At 39.6% G+C, this 18,759-nt stretch overlaps 1 protein-coding gene across 1 annotated transcript; it reads right to left on the bottom strand.

Annotated features, from left to right (window-relative positions):
• Nucleotides 1-225: 225 nt before the first annotated feature.
• Nucleotides 226-17,853, bottom strand: LOC116727935 (sodium- and chloride-dependent creatine transporter 1). The gene is made up of 14 exons (XM_032575625.1): nucleotides 17,273-17,853; nucleotides 15,841-16,143; nucleotides 10,214-10,345; nucleotides 9,810-10,131; nucleotides 9,396-9,528; nucleotides 8,006-8,140; nucleotides 7,771-7,874; nucleotides 5,026-5,150; nucleotides 4,835-4,947; nucleotides 2,186-2,326; nucleotides 1,890-1,992; nucleotides 1,706-1,806; nucleotides 1,457-1,627; nucleotides 226-1,325 (listed from the first exon to the last, which is right to left on the bottom strand). Exons 1-14 carry the CDS (start codon nucleotides 17,301-17,303, stop codon nucleotides 1,197-1,199), a joined length of 2,043 nt encoding a protein of 680 aa, XP_032431516.1. The 5' UTR covers nucleotides 17,304-17,853; the 3' UTR covers nucleotides 226-1,196.
• Nucleotides 17,854-18,759: the final 906 nt, after the last annotated feature.

Genomic DNA, 18,759 nt, shown 5'->3' with positions numbered 1-18,759 from the left:
GCAGCTTCTGAAGGAAAATACCAACCTTGTTAAACTGGTAGACGCCCTAGAAAATAACATGTTTGGCATCGCAGGGCTAATATTCCACTGAACTCCACTTCCAAACTACCCCATTCAGAGATTTGAGGTAATTGAACCAAGAAGTTGTTTTTTCTGTATATTTTGTGTATATATTGTACATTTTAGTGAATGAAAACAAGGAAATAAAGACCCTTAACAACACAGTACATCTCTTCATCTGATTGTTTATTGCTTCTCTCTGTTCCATCTCAACATCTCTTTCTCGTGCTTGGTACACAGCTCAGTTGGATGTTATTCTCTTCTCTAAACGTGTTAATAATCCTCATTAACCTCCCCCCAAAAATAACACTAATTCACAACACTACAATACACAAGATACTTAAGTTAGTTTATAATACACAGCTGGAAATGGTGAGGCATTGTCTTGTTGTGATTATATATTTTCTTTCTTTTCATTTCTTCTTTTTTTAAACAAATGGAAGTCATTTTAATTACACTGAATGGAGTGAATACAGCTGGCAGAAATTACTGTCCATAGGCAATGTGACATGTAATTGAAGGTAACACTGCCATGGTCCAACACACGCACACACACACACACACACTCCCTTACATACACATGCAAATGCCCACGCACGTACAGATACACAGGGCACGGGCACACATGCAGCTACATGCATAAACACTATGACGATGGGATTTCACCAGCAGACATGATGGGAGTTCATCTCGACAGTTTTAACCAGAGGTTTCTGCTCATGTGAAACAAAATGCCTTTTTGTTTGGCTTTATATATACTGACAGAAAGGTGCAGAGAGGGGAGACACTGCAGCTATGGGAGACACGATAACACCCACAATACGAGAAAGGGACGAGACAGCACGAAGGCAGGAGGACGGAGGAGGGGGGGTGGGGGGGGGGGGGGGCGGACAGAGAGCAGAGTCAGCGAGGTAGAGTGAAAGAAACAGAGCAGAGGGCGTGACTTCATGAATGCAGGTGTGTTTCAGTTCTTCTCCAGTGTTTTCCTTGGTCCATTTGCCCAGGATCTTTTTTTTTCTTTCTTTTTGTACATTTTAAAAATTGTAGAGTGTTTTACTGATTTGTGTTTAGATCAGACAAGGCCAATGTAGCGTTTGTGCATGTTTTGGTGGACATGTGTTGCTGAGATCAGGTCGTCAGATTACACTCTCAAAGAGGAGGGTGCTCTTCGTCTCTGCAGCGGGCAGCAGCTTGGCCTCGCTTTCTGGCGCCAAGTACTCCAGGTGGTGTCTGCCCCAGATGGGGGTAGTTAGGTTTTGCCACCGCTGCAGGAGGGAAAGACAATAAAAACACGACAAGCTCTGAATCTGGAAAATGTTCAACCTTGTTTTATATCCAAAGACCCAGAATTATTCAAATGTATCATTAACTGAAAGTCCCAAAAAGAAAATCTCACCTCACGCAGAGGTCCTTTGCACCGCAGCAGCTTGTAGAGAACAGTAAGAGGAATACAGAGCATAGAAGAAAGAGCCAGTGCCCATCCAAGTGCTTCTCCCCATAGAGGGTAGGTGTACATCGTGTTGTAGGTGAGGGGTTGGTAGTTCACCACGTGGAAGAGGAACACTGCCTGAATAAACACATAAAACCCCATTAGATTACTACAAACCGGCAAAGTCAAATAGAAAGGGTCTGAAGCCACACATACCACGCAGACGAAAGGCGTGATATAGGACCAGCACCACTTCATGTAGGGTAAGGGCTGATAGCCAATCATACGAGCCACGTCATCCATGAAACGGTCTGCGCCTGGAAAGGGGGACACAAGGACGCTGTTTTGAACTGGCCAGCTGTGTAGTTTCTGCTGAGCCTGCTGCAAGGAATTAACTCACCATAAACCCATGCGATCACGACACACTCCCAGAAGGCCTGCCACAACAAAGTGATGCCGCTGGCAGAGTAGTAGTCAAAAATTTGGAATACATACATCCCTCCCTGACGAAAACAGAAAGAGCATTCAGAATCTATTCACTGAATTACTTTATTTATTTTTATCCAGTACATTATTAATCTACTCTTAATATTTTAATGAAACTTTTATATCTACGTTATGATAACCTTTTTATGTAACGTTCATACAATCACAGTAATTTCTGATAAAAATATACATTCAAAACCCTTTCTGTACCTCTGTGACCATGGACAAGTCAATAAGGAAGCAGATGATGCAGCAGATGGCAGCAACTACTTCTCGTCTCAATGTGGCAAGGGCAGATTTAGGAGGCAGCATGTCCATGAGTCCTGTTATCAGGCCTTCCACCCCTACGAACTGAAGAGTAGAGAAAATAGGAGAAAAGTTCACGAGAATCTAGTAGACAACACAGTGGCACAGAGGAGTTTGGAAGTTTTCTACGTTTTACTTTTGGAAATTCGTCAGATAATGATATTAGAAAGTTGGAATTTCAAAACTGCTAAAAAGTTCTGACTTTCCCCATAGTTTAAAGTGTTTTTTAATGAGATGCCAAAGGATGGCCTGAAGTGACTGGAGCTTTCTTTGGCTGCACTTTTCCCCTCACTTGCAAAAAAAAAAAGGCAAATAAAGCTGTCTGAAAATATCTCCAGTCTAAAAGAACAGATACATTCATGGTGTGGAAACTAAAGGAGTGCCACCCATCACCCTTAAGGTAAAACTGCAGTCTCTTTAAAGAAGCCCACAAATAGCTCTATTCAAGAAAACAGCTTGAGTAATTAACCAGCTGCTGTGCCACGGCTGCTTCAATACACAAACAGCGAAAGACAAAAGACTAAATTTAAAGGTTGTTTATTCAGGGCTTTTACTTTCTATACATTTTTATGGCTTTCAGTTCCAGTTGAGCAGAATATTTTAACTTATTGATCAACAAATGGGTTTTATTTTACTCATGCTAATAGTTATTTTGTCTGGCTATGTTTCACTGCTTTCATTATCTTTTTGTAGTTTGAATGTTTTACTGATTCTTTTACAGCAATTAGTCACTTATTCTTGTAAATGTAAGGTAGAAGTTATCTTTGAGTACCTTTTACTAACGATCCAAACCCAAAATACAATAATTAAATGTTATATTGTATTATAAAAGCAGCATAAGCAGCAGCAGGAATACAAACAACTTTTCTGAATTACATAAAATCAATTAGCTTGTGATATATCTTGTTTAAATTTTTTATGCATAAATAAAGTGCTATTTTAAATGATGCTACAGTACTATTTAATAAACTTCAGGAGAAATTAGTAAGAATCTCAAACCAGCCCCTGCCTGTTTGGAAGCAACAACATCAGGTTCAGACTCAAAACACCTTTGTTTTATCAAGAAGTTAATATGAAGTGTTACAGCGGACACCGAGTTCTTTGTTTCTAACTGTATGAATCCGCTCACTATTCAGTGTCCTGTCAAACCGCAGATGTTCAAACTAACTGAAAAAGTACTTTATACACTGGAGATTTGAATGCCATCCCTTTCCAGTCTCCCTGCGCAACAATGTATTTAAAGATGCTTGCAGGAAAATAGTTTGGCCTTCAAAATAGAACGCCAAACTTGCAGCATGTTCTTGTGCAACGTGGCATTGGCAGAAAGAGAAAGAGAAAACGAAAACAAAAGGAGAAGAAATGAGGACAAGAATGGAAAGTGAGAGTATGTGAATGGGTCTGAGAGCAGACAGACACTCTCTGTGTGAATCAGACAGAAGTTTCATTGAGAAATCTCCGGGCTTCTAGACAATAGATGTAGGCCTTGGCTCAAACAGGAAAATAGCAAAGAGGGTGCAAAGAAATGCCATAGATGTGGTGTGTTTAAGTCGTTGGTGTGAAAGGAAGTGAGTCAGAAGAAGGCAGAAAATAAAACAGGTGCTGAGTTACATTGTGGATGAATGATTTTAATACCTAAATCATATTCATGTATGTTTCTGTGCGTTTAGGGATGCATTTGAATCCATCTTTTTTCAGGGTGAAGTTATTATACAAAACACAACCTCAATTAATTTATCATATGTTTTTGAACTTTTTTACATTAGAGAATATGTGCTGAGATCTTTTAGCCAACTTTAAGCTGTAAGGGATTTCTTGATTCTGCAGGTCAAACAGTAATCAGGTTTCATACCTGACTGGAGGTAGCTTCACTTGGGCCAGGTTAGTCTGAATATACTAAATCATCATTTAAAACATGTATCTTTTAACCTTAGTTATTATTGTCTGATACTGAACTACTGTAATTAATCATCCATCCATCCATCCATCCATTTTCTAACACCCTTGTCCCTAATGGGGTCACGAGGTGCCTATCTCCAGCTAACGTTCCAGGCGAGAGACGGGGTACACCCTGGACAGGTCGCCAGTCTGTCGCAGGTAAATAGTCATGTGAAACCTTTAATTGTGAAAAAAAGGAGAATCAGAATAAATTTGTAAGAGGATAAAAGCTTTTTGTCACCACAACATAGTCATCTTTGACTGTATAATTTAGCAATCATATAATTGTGTGAATTAGAGAAAAACTGGAGAAAATTCACTGTTAAATTAACAATTAATTGCTAAATTCACAGTGAGTTGTGCATTCACACCCAGTTTTTGTCTTTGAAACTCACTGAAGCTGAAAGTTTTAAATAATTCCACCCTGGATAAAGAATAGCTTAAAGTCTTCCTTTAAGGCGCAGAATTAGTATGACAATTATATCTGTGGAGCATCTGTGCAAATGTTTCAAACTGGATGCACTTTAAATTTAAATAGAGTCGCAGTGTCAGGATAAGATGTTAAACCCAATTACCTCTGAGCTAACTTCTTTCACCAAGGTCAAGTCTCAGCATTACCTGACTGTCCAGGCCCAGTACGAGTAACATGAAGAAAAACAGCGCTGCCCAAAGCGGTGCCAGAGGCATCAGCGTCACAGCCTTGGGGTAGGCTATGAAAGCCAGGCCTGGGCCTGCACACAGAGAAACACAGTTAGAATGATAAAACCCTTCGATACTGAGAGTGACTCATAACTGATGAGTGGACTCACCACTCTCAGCCACTTTACTGATGTCCACTCCCTGTTCTGCAGCCATGAAGCCCAGAGCAGAGAACACAACGAAACCAGCAAAAAAACTGGTTCCACTGTTGATAAGAGCCAGGATAAATGCATCCCTGCAGGGAAACGGCAAAAAAACCCCAAAAAACAATTACACGAAGAAAAAAAAAAAACTGTGGGAAAAATATGTCAGAGCATATGACGTAACGTAGGCTTATGTAATATACTCAAGACAGACCCAAGCAAAGAGGAGATAGCCTGGGATGGTAAATTAGAGATCAATAGCAATTTCTCTGAAATACATAGCTGTCTTAGATGGTATGTAGCAAGGAGAGCTAATGCCTCCGACTGCCAGACAAGTTGCACTTCAAATCTATATTTCCATTTTGTGTGCTATTAGAAGCGGTCATGTGAGTTAAGTGACTCATGCTGGAGTATGCCCTCTGTTGGAAATACTGATTTACACTTCAGAATCTAAAAAAACATGTCTGTTTTTGGACTTATACACCACTATGCGTCCAACTACAAGTGCTACTGTATTAAGGGCTACAGTAACACAACTCCACTCAGATATGAGGAATGTATAAACAACATCTGCACTGGTTGCTGTAATACTGTTTCATGGTAATGTTTATGAGCACCCTCCTCTAAGGAAAAATGTCAACAGCCTCTAGGAATCAATTTTCCTTCCCCAATGCTGTTTTTTTTTTTTGCTCTTTCCACAAGTGCTTCTGTGACTTTTCCTGTAAACAAACAGAAGCAAACACCTTGAATCCCTCTGAGTAGAGACTGCCTGAGAATGTGTGCCATAATCCCGATTTATTACAGAATTCAAACAAGAAAGAAAGAAAATTCTTTGAAACCAAATGGCAGTCAGTTCAGGAAAATTGATTGCTTTATTTCTTATTAACGAAAAGACGGCATGCATTAAAATAGTTTGAACAGCAGCTGCCTTCCAGTCATTACAGCTAATGTGTTCATTTTCAAGGTATCCTGTCAAATGGTTCCAAACAACACTGTTAACAGGTCGATAGATTATTATTTTAGATTTCTGAAGCGTCATGGCAAACATACCATAAAAGAAAGCTGTTAACCTTTGAGGTTGCCTGGAAAGGCATGCGTACCTATTGAACATTTTCACATTAAGCCCTACCTATTGCAATTAGGAATTGCAGTGTGCTTCATGGCAATTTGATATGACAGAACAAGACAGAGTAGTGCATAATTGTGAAGAGGAAGAAAGTTTCTTCAAATTTCTTTGCATTATATTTTGCTGACTTTTCCCCTATATTCATAAAGGAAATCCTGTGCAACCAATTGCTTTCAGAAATCACCCAATTGGCAAACATACATTATTTGTGAGTAAAAATAGACCCAAGTGTCCTGTGAAGACCCCAGGGTTTTGTAAGAGAATGTAATGACCTGCATGTGTAACTCAGTGTGTGGCAAAAAAAAAGGGCCACTGCTCATCAACCTGAATACATAACTGCCACTGTTAAACCTGGTAGTGGCAGTATTATGACGTGAGAAAAATATTTACTTTGGGATTGATACAGAGCTGAAGAGAAGATGGATTGAGCTAAATTCAGGATAATCCCTGAACAAAAACCTGTTAGAGGCTCTTAGTCACCTGAGACTCATTTCACCATCCAGCACAAATAAGCTAAACACAAAGCCAGATCTATAATGAAAAGATTTAGACCAAAGTGTATTTATGTGCTACAAAGTCACAGTTCAAACCTAAACTGAGAATCTGTGGGAAAATGTTAAAATTGCTGTTCAAAGACAGGTTTTCCATAAATCTGACTGAACCTGAGCACAAAATTATTGGGAAACGTTTTAGTCTTTACATGTGCAGTGGTGGTAGAGATATACAAAGAATTGCAGCTGTGATAGCAGCATGAGGTGATTCTACACTCGATAGAGTCAGGAAGGCTGAAAATAAATGCACACCACAGTTTTTATTTCTATCTGTAAACGTGACCAAAAAAACCATGTTTATTTTACTTTCATTACTATTCACCTTTATTTGTATTGTTTAGTACACATCACAATAAATACAATAAAATTTGTTATTGTAAAGTGAAAAATGTGAAAAAGTTCAACGCAGATAGAAAAGTTTTCAAAAACACTGCATTTCCTGACCTATCGCATGTGTGAGAGCTAACATTTACCACAACACAACATGATCTGGTAACTTCCAACTAAGGTTAAAGAAGAAGTGAAAATGTCTACTAGCAAAATATTTATGAAATCCCATTATTATGAGCATTCCAAATATGCAGGCTGTGTTGTGAGATTTACCACAGAGGTCCATACTACTGCTCCAGAATTATGCAACTATTGCTTGAGGACATTAATGTCACAAACGTTGCTGACACAGGTGAAAGCGCAGGCAACAAACAAAAGTGAAGCCATATTTGGACAGAACTTTACGCACACTTTCAGGAAAACTATAGGAGAAATATTCTTTAAGTTGGGGCTGTCTGCCCAGAAACATTTTGGATTTCATTTATTCTTCCAATGCATTTCCAAGTTTAATATTATAAATATTCCAACGCATTTCCAAGTTTAATATTTATAATACCCATAGAAAAGTGTACACATTACATGATAAGACATTGGAAGACCAAATGAGAGTGTATTGGGATGAAAAGTAAGGTCATGACTTCTTTTTAAAAGTGTCCGCTTTTCAGAATCAGCGGTGTCTGGATTTTATGCTGTGTAAAAACTCACTGGTAACAGTTGTTATGGAAGCGGTTGTAGCTGCCCAGTGCAGTTAGGGCACCAAGTCCGATGGCATAGGAGAAGAAAATCTGAGTTCCAGCATCAATCCACACCTACAATGGAAAATTAAAAGACTATTTCCAATGATCCTGATCCATTCATTAAGTCTTTGTTCAAACTCTGTTATATTACTTGGTTTTTGGACTGTAGAACAGAAAAAAAACGTGTAATGGAAGAATGTTACCTGTGCTTCTCCCAGTTTGGACCAGTCTGGTTTTAGGTAGTAAACAATTCCATCCAGAGCTCCAGGCAGGCTGACTCCATGAGCCAGAAGAACCACCAGAACTAAGTAGGGGAACAGTGCTGTGAAGTACACAACCTAAACAAATTGCACATAAAAAAAGAGCTTCAGGTGCACTTCTTTACAATCTGAGACTAATTAATTCTGAAGATTTTGATTGCTGATGTGCAATGAAGTCCTAATACTATATGACTTTGATTAGTACTCAAGTGTAGCTTGTTGAGCAAGACTTTATTTAGAGGTGTCCATGTCAAGGAGGCTAGCTACAAATAAACAGCACACTTTTCTCAGCGTGTGCTGAGAAAAGTACATGCTTCATTATGTTCATTGCTTCAACATAATAAAGCAACACTTCATTATGTTGCTCTAGTACTAAAAGATTTCAGCATGGCAAAATGTGGAAATATTTAAACTTTTTTAAAAGTTTTGAAACTTAAAAAAATATAAAGGATTTAGTCAATTTGGTTAAATTAATTTGAGCTATTGTAGAATGGTTCTTATCACTTCCTGATTACCTGCTTTGCAAATACTCAAGGCACAAGTAGAAGCAGATTACGCACTTCCTTTAGGAGATGTGTAAGGGACTCTGGCGAGTTACTGAGAAGAAAAGGTGGCCTGTTTATGGAAACCCAGAAAACACGGACACTCCCTGCAATAGTGGGTGTTGCAGGGAGTACACCTTTTCTGAAAGTTCTCTATATCAAGTTATTATAAGGAGGCCGCTCCCAGTCACCATGTAAAAGTGTGAGTCTGGTGGGAATAAAATACTGAAAGAGCACAGTTTGTCTTGGTCTGACAAGGTAAACAGGGGTAGGAAAAGGCCCCTTTGAGCTTGCAAACATGTACATAGTGGAAAGGCAATAAGCAGCTTACAGCAGGTCGGTTCAATCTGATTCATTATTTTTACCCTCCCTCTATAAGTTTTAGCTGCTGTGGGAGTCACAAGAATGTACATTTCTACATGTTACAAAATGAGGATTTATAGCAACGTTTTGAAGAAAATAAAAACAAGAAGTAGCTAGGAGTTTGCTCAGATTACATTCTAAGAAATATTTGGAGATCATCAAATGTTATGGTTTTAAAAACCTTCAGAAATAGGCAAGCTTTCAAAGAAAGTTCTTCCATTTCAGTCCAGAACCTTCCTCTGTGCTAAAGCTCATTTGGAGCTGAGAAGGAAAAACGCTGCAGTTACTTTCCCTTACGCATTCGCAGCAAATGTTTGTGTGCGCCTTTCATACAGCCTGTATGAATAATAATCTGGTTTATGTAAACCTAAATAATGACATGTGATGCTAGGTAGGTGTTAGCATTTTGCCTCTACATAAGACATTACCTTGCCAGTAGATTTCACTCCTTTCCATATGCAGAAGTAAACGATGACCCAGGTGGCTATGAGACACAGCACCATCTCATAGCTGATCGCACCGGGTTCATGCAGGCCTCCAGAGAGACGGAGCACTTTACGTCTGGAAAGGAAAGCAGGAGACTGATTCGGGGCTAAATTAGGCAAATAAAAAACCAGAATGATTTCAAAAGTATATTCACAGTGAAACAACTTAAACACTGTGACTGAACTGAGCTGTGGTTTTCCAAATCAAATCACTTGTTTGGCTTGCAAATTGAGAAAAACACAAAGACATCAAATATACAAAACGCATTTCAAATGAGGAAACTGTAACTTTGTCCGTGTCTTTGTTGTGTTCAGTTTCTAAATTTCGTCATGCTCAAGTGAGGGATATAAACCTACTCCCAGAACTCGATGACCGGGGAGCGCAGACCCTCAGCCTCCATGCAGCTGTTATTGATCAGGAGAAGGGAGGTCAGGTTCAGCGGGGGCAGGGTGGATGAGAAGTTGGAGGGGGAGGCAGAAGGCGTTGGCAGAGTGCTACGGTTGTGGCAGGCGCGTCGGAAATCCTGTGTGCAGTTGGGGGTGTTCCAAGGGTGTCCGCAGGTGGCCCACGGCAGTGGGTCAGTGAAAGAGTGGAAGAAATAGTAGAGGCCCCACACCAGTATCATGATGTAGTAGGTATTACAGAAAAACACAATCACCATTGATGCTAGTCCCAGACCTAGAGAAGAGAGGAAAGCGTTTGATTCCCTCAGCAGAACTCAGTATCAGACTTTGCCAGAGAATTACGGAAAAGTATTTACCCTTAAAGAGCGGAGCGATGTTCCACGCAGAGACTCCTCCTTGCTTCATGAACTGGCCCAGTGCGATCTCCAGGAAGAAGACAGGGATTCCCCCAATGAACACGATCAGCAAGTAGGGGATCAGGAAAACCCCTGAAAAACACACATTCACGCAGACTATTTAATGCATCTCCGTTTTTCTGCAGCTTTGGTCGTTTTCCACCCGTTGTTTTTAGGTGCAAAAAGTACCTGTCTGTAATATCATGTCAATTTGTAGTCACCTTTTCGAATCAAAGCAGTACACTGACCCACAGCTAAGTTCAGTAGTTACCAGAACAATTCATCGTAGCGTAAAGTTCATGTTTAATTTTTGAGCTTTGAACCTCTGTGTTTTAGAAAACGTGCTGGATTTTGAACTATTAGCAGTCTTTTGGAAATCACAGAATTAAAGTGAGGATCTACAACAGTGGTCTCAAACTGCATGTCTGAAGGTCCGGAGTCCTGGAACTTTTAGGCGTCTCTCTGCTTCAGCACATCTGGCTCCAGTATTAGTTCATTAGCAGAACAGCTCTGTAGAGGCTGACTGCATGCTAGTGAGGAAGGTTTGTTGTTTAAACCAAGTGTGAAGGACAAGGGACTCATCTAAATGTTGCAGGACTCTGGCCCTCGAGACATGCAGTTTGAGACCATGGGTCTACATTATCTAAGGAATACACACACAGGAACTTACATTTATAGTTAGCCAAGTTAATCACAAGCATACAATGATGAAGAATGTTTCCAATGTCATATCCAAATTATTTGGTGTTTTATTAATTAGCAACACACTTACACACTCACATGACTTCACTTACAGTTCTCTGCTCCTAATATAAATAAATATTGGGAATTTAAAGCAGGAAGGCTAAAAATAAGTATTTTCTTTTGATCGCTGTGAACTTGCTGAAGATGGTAAAGAGAAATTGGAAGTTGGCAAAAACTACTTTTGGCAGACCAAAGTTTTGAAAAAAAAATGCAATAAGACACCAGTAAGAAATAATTGATCTATCTCTGTATTATTATACATCAGAGATTGGAAAAGTGTTTTCATTTTCTATTCCAAAGAAAAACACATTATAGGAAAGGCAGGTGCACTGGCAGAAACAAAGTCTAATACTAAATGTAAAAGTCAGGTTTAAGGTCTTAGGGACAGATGACCAACTTGGAGTTAAGAGGTAAGAAAGGACAAAATATGTGAAATCCATGGAGGAGGACAAACCAGATGCTCTGTGTGAAATAACCACAATGTCTCCCTTTATCACAAGTGTTTGAACACATTAGTAGAGTACGGTATCAGACTTTGACTTGGAAGCTGCAAGGTGATGAGGCAGCAAAAGGAGACGATATGAGGACAATCGACAGGAAGCCGAGACATGTAGAACTTGGTTGTGCTAATGGCTTTCTGTGTTGTGCTAATCCCTCTTTTTGAATTCTTACACTGCAGCACAAGTGTGAGCTGATCAGCAGAAGGGGGAAAAACCCACAGAAATGTGGCATGAGCCATTCAAATCACTGAATGGAATTTCAACCACTTGGTTTTGTTAATAACACAGCCAAGCGATGCCAACATAGTGCGCAGATGGGAGGGAGTCACATGACGGCGATGACGCAGAGCAGAAAGAGGCCAAGAAGAAAGGAGGGAAAGATGGATAGATTACATGAGAGGCAGGCAGGGAACTGGGACAGCGCTACGGAGCTCTGACAGAGAGCAACAAAATAAATATCACACACTGAAGCAACGACTTTGTGGGCTCTGCCACTTGACAGCTTCAGCTCCTCTTTCTTTTTTAAATGCTGTTTCTCTGAGAGAAGGGAGTTTTAGCCAAATAAGGAAACATTTGCAAGTCAAAGAGAGAAAAGGGTCGGGAGAGCAGGAGAGAGAAAGACACAGACGCCTGCACTGACATATCTCAACATATTGTTCAAATTATCAAGTCGCAGGCTTCTGACAGGCTTAAATAAATCCTCTGTAATCCTAAGAGGACGAGACACACTGGCTGATTTACAGAGAAACATCTGATTTGTAGGGGATTACTTACATAATTTTACATTGGTTTAGTCTTTTAGTGTTTCACGCAGGCGGCCTTTTTGCTTCATTTACAAGCAGGTGTTGCCGGAGACGTTTGCTGTACAATGAAATGTAATTGATCAAGTTGTCGCTCCGCCCTCGAGTTGAAGGGCGTAGCGACTGTCGCAGATGAGAACGTGCTGACGCCAAGAGTACGAATGGACGGGTTATTACGTAACACATGCATACGCCTCCCTATGCTGGAATAGAACACCTCTGTACGCATCAGGATTGCAGGACAGGCGCGCAGGAGGCGCACTGTGTGAGGCAGAGTATTGTTATATGACACCAGTAGGTGGGTATCAGAGCTGCTGGTCACAAGACACACACACATACATGAGGGAGGGCGGTGTTATCACACATTCAGCTTTATTTCAATGAAACGCCTCATAAAAAAACTGAAAGGTGGGTAGGGCAGCGATAAAGAAAAATCAAGGGCAAAAGTCGTAGTGAGGTGAGGTAACTCTTGGGCAAGGTGACTTACTTTTCCAACCTAACATAATGCTGGTCGAAGGCCTGATAGGGAAACGAGAGCAGGACAAACGCAGCTGGACTATTTGTTCTAAGTCCGACCGTTAAGTAGCGGCTGACTATAATAAATAAAGAATCACGTGGAGAGGCTGAGCTTTAGAGCTACGTGTTCACAGGCACGCAGGCCTTTCTAGACCTGCCCTCACAGCACTATGGCTCACCATGTTGGCAATAAACCATACACACTGTGTGAAGTGCACGTACAGATAAAGCTTCAGTTACTGAGACTTCTTTTTCATGAAAATCCAATTTACATACATTACAGGAAAATTATATAACCTCACTTTTTGACTTGAAATGGACTAAACCTTCTCTTTACTATAGACATAGTTAAGGTTACCAAAATGATTTCTACTTGCTAAAAGCTTGAATAATGAGCAAGAAAATTGCTTTGCCAATATATTAAACAACTTTTGATACATATGCTTAGCATCTTCAATGTTTTAGGTATGCCTCTAAGTCCTTGGAAGTACACTTATACTAAAGATTATTGATGCTCTGGGGTCATTTTAGATTAGAAGTTATTTTTCAGTGAACCGAGAAGTTTGTTTCTGTTAGGAAAGGGGGAAAGCATCTCACAAAAGTCATTAAAGCCCAACAAAAACTACATCACTATATAAAAAAAGTTTTTTTATTTACATATGAATTAAACAGCATATTGAATTTTTGTATACACTTCCCAAGAATCAGTTGAAAAATCTTTATTTGGTGTTATAGTAAAACCTTCTTAAAACTGGTGACCAGCTTTTTTCATGTTTCTAGTGCTATTTTGATTATTTATCTTTGGTGATGACCTCCAAGTCTTTGAAGCTGGAAGGCCTCCTTGCTATCTATCACCCTAATCTTTAATCCAGATTCTTTATCAAATTCAAGATAGGATTCCGGCTGGGTCGCCCCAAAACACTAATATTACTTCCATCTAGAAGAAAAAGAACATTAACCGAACTCTACCAGGGATATGAATAATTATGGGTGGTTTAACTCTATTATGGATGTTTTGCTGTACTCGAGAGGCGCTGAAGAGGTCAACATTTGTTTATTTATGTAACAGATCAGGGAAGCAATCAAGGCCTGCATTCAATTCCTTCTTTGTTTATGTCAGTTCCTCACCAACACAAAACAGACGGTTGACGATGGCAGACACAAAGGAGAAGTCAGGCGGATGGAATTCCAAAATTTTTAAACTGAAAACAGATAACAGAGCAGATGATCCCACAAGGCTGTGCAAACCAACTGAATATCTACCAAAATAAAGATATTTGAATCACTCCATAGTGAAAAAGAAACTCTGGAATGAACAGAATTGTGTCTAAATCAATTTTAGGGTTTTAAATAATCTACTGTTTAGAGGGTTCAAAACTTCACCTTATGTATTCACTCGACATACCATGGATTCCACCATGTCAATACTAATTATAAAAAGATAAAACAAAAATGTTTTCTGTGAAAAGCCTATCACAACCCAAAAATTCAAGAAATGTGTTAAATATGCAAAGCCCCAGAAATCAAATGAGGGAGTGCACTTTAACTCATAACTGTGGAATGAACTTTAATAAAAATGGTCAACAAACTGATGTTGAACTCTTATGGAAGCAAGCTATGCAAAAAGACATGCAGATCAGATGATGACAAGGCTCATCAGGAATTGTGTTAATTGCGCTGAGGAGTTGATTCTCATTAGGGAAACACAAGGGGCAGAAACTGCTGAGTAAGCTGGTTGAATGTAAGGGCTGCATTTTACAGCACCTATCTGGATGCTTTATCAAAGGTATGACTATCTTTAATCAAAGTGAGTTTTATTTGCATTACTTGTTTCCTTGTGGTTGTATTTCAATTGTGAACTGAACAGAAAACACACGTACAAACACTTTAAACGAACCAAACACAGATGGAGATCATGAAGGAAATTTAAAATTTTTGGTTCTACACCTGATAATTGAAGTCGATTTACTGATAAAAATTAAAAATATTCTTTATTCTACCTAGTAAAAGACTCCTGTAATCCATTGAATATAAACTAATTTTCATTTTAAATAATCAATTTATGTGGAAAAATACATCATAAGTCACTACAACACGATATAAATATAAGTGAAACTATTAACAATGTTACCTAATATGTGTTTTTTTTCTAGCAACAGACCTGTATTTTCTATTATACAGCTCTGTGTGGGTGAGAACTCTCAACATGTCTTATTAATAATCGGGTAAATTAACTCTGTGTGCTTTCATAAAATACTTTGATAGAAACCACATTTAGTTTCCTGATTTTCTTCCTTTAAACGGTCCTAGACCGATTGGAGAAACATGTGAGAAATCAAATTTTGAAAAGCTTTTTATTATGTAACATTTAATTAGAGATCAGGCTTTCACTGGTCTCCGCCAATTTCCGATGTTTTTATGTCTGAGCTGACAGTTTTGATTGTGGGCGAGTTGAATTAAAATTTTTTTTTTGAAAGACTGCTTTTTAGAGGATATTTTGTTTTCAGATTAACCTAATTTATCAATTAAATGAAAAAAAAAAACAAACAAAAAAAACCCACTAATCCTAGAATAAAAAATGTGCTGTTGGTTCTTTGATAGAGGTAGTGAGAAAATAAAGAAATTACATTATCCTCATTTGTTCCTGTGTATAAATGATGCATATGGTCCTAATCATTACCTGATTTCTACATAACTCAGTAACAAAAATTTAACTAACAACCATACCATTTCTAGACATGTTTTATAGTGAAAACAGAAGGGTTAGTTTCCAGATTTTTTTTGCATTTAAAAATCTATTTGACCTGACTCAAAGACTTGCTCACCGATTGGTGCAAAATGTTAAATTAAATACTAAGTAACATCATCCTGTTTTTATGAGCATTTATAAATCTCAAGCTACTTCATAGTTTCTGAAAGTCAGCGCTGAGCATCAGACATATTCAAGAAAGTCTTACCATGTCTGTATTTTCAGTGTGCATGTCTGTGTGCTCAAAAGCAGAGACCTAGAGGGGTCTTTGAAGCTCACCTCCTCCATTCTTATAGCAGAGGTAAGGGAACCGCCACACGTTGCCCAAGCCCACAGCGAATCCCACGCAGGACATGATGAAGTCCATCTGTCTGGTCCAGGTCTCTCGCTCTCCTTCCTGTCCCACCAGGGTTCCATTCCCGGTCCCTGCTGTGGCCCCGTCCTGGGTCTGCGGTGGGCCAGCCCCTCCACCCTCTCCACACCCTGAGTCGGCACCAAGCACCGGCACCAGGGGGCGAGCTGACCCCCCGCCCTCCTCCTCGGACAGGGCCCCTGCCTCCGTTTGGGAGACACTGATTTCATCTGAACACAGAGAGAGGGGTCAGATGACAAAGAAAAGGGAGATGGGGTGAGGTGGAGCAATGAAAGGATCTGAAATGGATCTGTATGAGAGTCAGACCTGAATAAACTAGACACATTCTACGTCATCACAGATGACCCACTGTCAAAGAAACCACACACACAATGAATGAAAACTAAGGAGGCTTGACTCCCTTTCATTAGCACATCTCGTCACAAACCTTCTCTGTCTTGCAAATTTATATTTCGAAGCTACCGGTACTGTGTTGGAGTGCACTGTGATCACTGATCCCTCCCCCGATGTTCATTCTCTGTCTGCGTCTCACAAGCGGCGTGATTGGTGTGCTGCAGCACACAAGCCCAGCAGAGCCACCTCGGCACAGCTCCACTGTTACTCATAAAGCTTTTGTTTCCTCTGTTTTACATAACCCACTAAGTAAGGGTGAGGCCACGTCACTTTTCACCAGTGGCATTCCAGGATATGAGGAGTCAGGCGCCCTGAGATGGATGCAAAGCGGGCCAGATGAATCCAGATCAGAGCAGTTTAAAGGGTGTGTGTATGTGTGCGTACGGATCAGGAGGGAGGAACAAATTGGGAGAAATTATTCAGGCATCAGTGTGGAAAGATGATGTCTTTGGTTTGAGATGATTCATGTCAGGAAGAGCTGCGTGGCGTATTGTTAATTAAAAATAAATCAGCAGCCTGGTGGAGAATACAATGAGACAGGATAGTTTATATTAAAAAAAAACACTAGGGCTGGGGAAAAAAATCTATTTTAAGAAGGCTGGCATAAGGCATAACAGAAAGATAAGCCTTACCAAGCTGAGGAATGAAGTACTGAGGATTTTCATTGGAAATAAAGTGAATTCTCCTTTCAGAGGTTAATAGTTCAGCTTCAGTGTGACTGGAGGCTACATGTGCCATATTTTATTGTCATATCTCATGATGTATTAAGCAATAAAGGCAGAAGCTGGTAGAGTTCAGCTGTTGTGTCTGATCCCTTGTGAATAACGTGAAAACAGAGATGCATTCATTTATCTAAAGGTGTTGAAATGTCTGCTAAATGTTTAATCAGCTGTAAAGTTAAAAATAAATAAATAACATTAAACAGGATGTCCATGCAAGACTTACCTTGGCTGTTCTCTTCCAACTCAGGTGACATGTTAGGTGAAGAAAGAAGCTGGTTGTTTTTGTTATGGCAGGGGGAAGCTTTCAAGTTTTTTTAAAGAATATCTGTTTGTTTGAAAAAAACGTACCCGGCTGGCTCAGAGGGGGAGACAGAGAGATGTAGCCACAGTGTAGGCTACACTCCTCCAATTGTTCTTGTTGTTATCTGAGTTTGTTATTTCTCCTCTCTGAAATAATAAAAAAGATTCAGTTTTTTTTTTTTTTTTTTTTTTTAAATATCACACGTTGGAACCCCTCAGCTCAGCCGAAAGAGATGGAAAAAATGTCACAAAGCGCCGCGGTCAGTTGAGCCGTTGACAAGGAGGAGATTCAAAAGCAGTCGACGAAGCACTTAAAGGTAAGCCTGAAGAATCTCATGGATAACCCCTTAAATGAAAAATGATACTACGCCTAAGGGTAAATAATTTGTATGATTATTTGATTCAGCAGCTCGGTTAGAAGTCCATGATCCCTGTTCTGCGAGGTGCCGCGGTTCGACGGCTCGGAGAATGTGATCCGCTCGACTCGACGGTCCGTTAGCTGTGGCGGACTCTCTACCCCCGCCTCCTCGCGCTGCCGGCCGACTGACGTGATTGGCTGAGGGGAGTTCCCGGTGCGGTGCGCGCACAGCATCAGCAGCAGCCCTCAGCCAGAAAGCGTCACGACAAGGATGCGTTGATTACGTCCTTGACCTGATATCAATGGAAATAATAGCGGATAGGATCGGGGCACAGCGCGCTGTCTAATGCCGTCCGGTTTGTTTGTTTGTTTTTGATTCGTCCTATATCTCAAGGCCCCAGGAAATGTGTTAATATTAACCGATTGACATGAACTTGGTTTATTTAGACTGTATCTAAAACCGTTATCAAGTAAAACCAATCATTGACTACTTTATTAAAAATAAATTAGTCGAAATAATAATTGCATAATAATAATACAATAATTATTATTAATTATTAATAATAATAATTATTATTATTACAATAATAACAATAATAATAATTGCACCGAAATAATAATTCGGTGCCAATATTAACAAATTGCACCGAATTTGCTAATAATTGCAAATTCGGTGCAATTATTAGTTTTTTTGTTTGTTTATTCTTAAATAAATGTTGGAAGAAGGAATGCTGACATAATTTTTAATAGGTTTTCTCCCTGATATTTGTGTATTACACATTCAGTGTTTTAGAAAATATTTGAGAAAGAGTGATAAAACAAAAGTGTAAGTCTTTGGAAGGTGTCAATCCCGTTACATTTGGCATACAACTAACAGTACATCATACCAACAGGAAGATGTGATGCTATTGCTATTATCTGGGGATTTTTTGCTGCTTCAGTACCTGTCATAATTGATTACATAATTATGTCCTTAAGCGGAAAATTCTTAAGTTATCAGTTCATTGCCATAAGCTCAAGTACAGCCGGGTTATGCAGCAAGATAATAAGCT

Source organism: Xiphophorus hellerii, chromosome 1, assembly GCF_003331165.1.
Source record: "Xiphophorus hellerii strain 12219 chromosome 1, Xiphophorus_hellerii-4.1, whole genome shotgun sequence".
NCBI classification, from domain to species: domain Eukaryota; kingdom Metazoa; phylum Chordata; class Actinopteri; order Cyprinodontiformes; family Poeciliidae; genus Xiphophorus; species Xiphophorus hellerii.
Note: the sequence above shows the minus strand (reverse complement) of the source record. Positions and strands in the feature narration are given on the sequence as shown.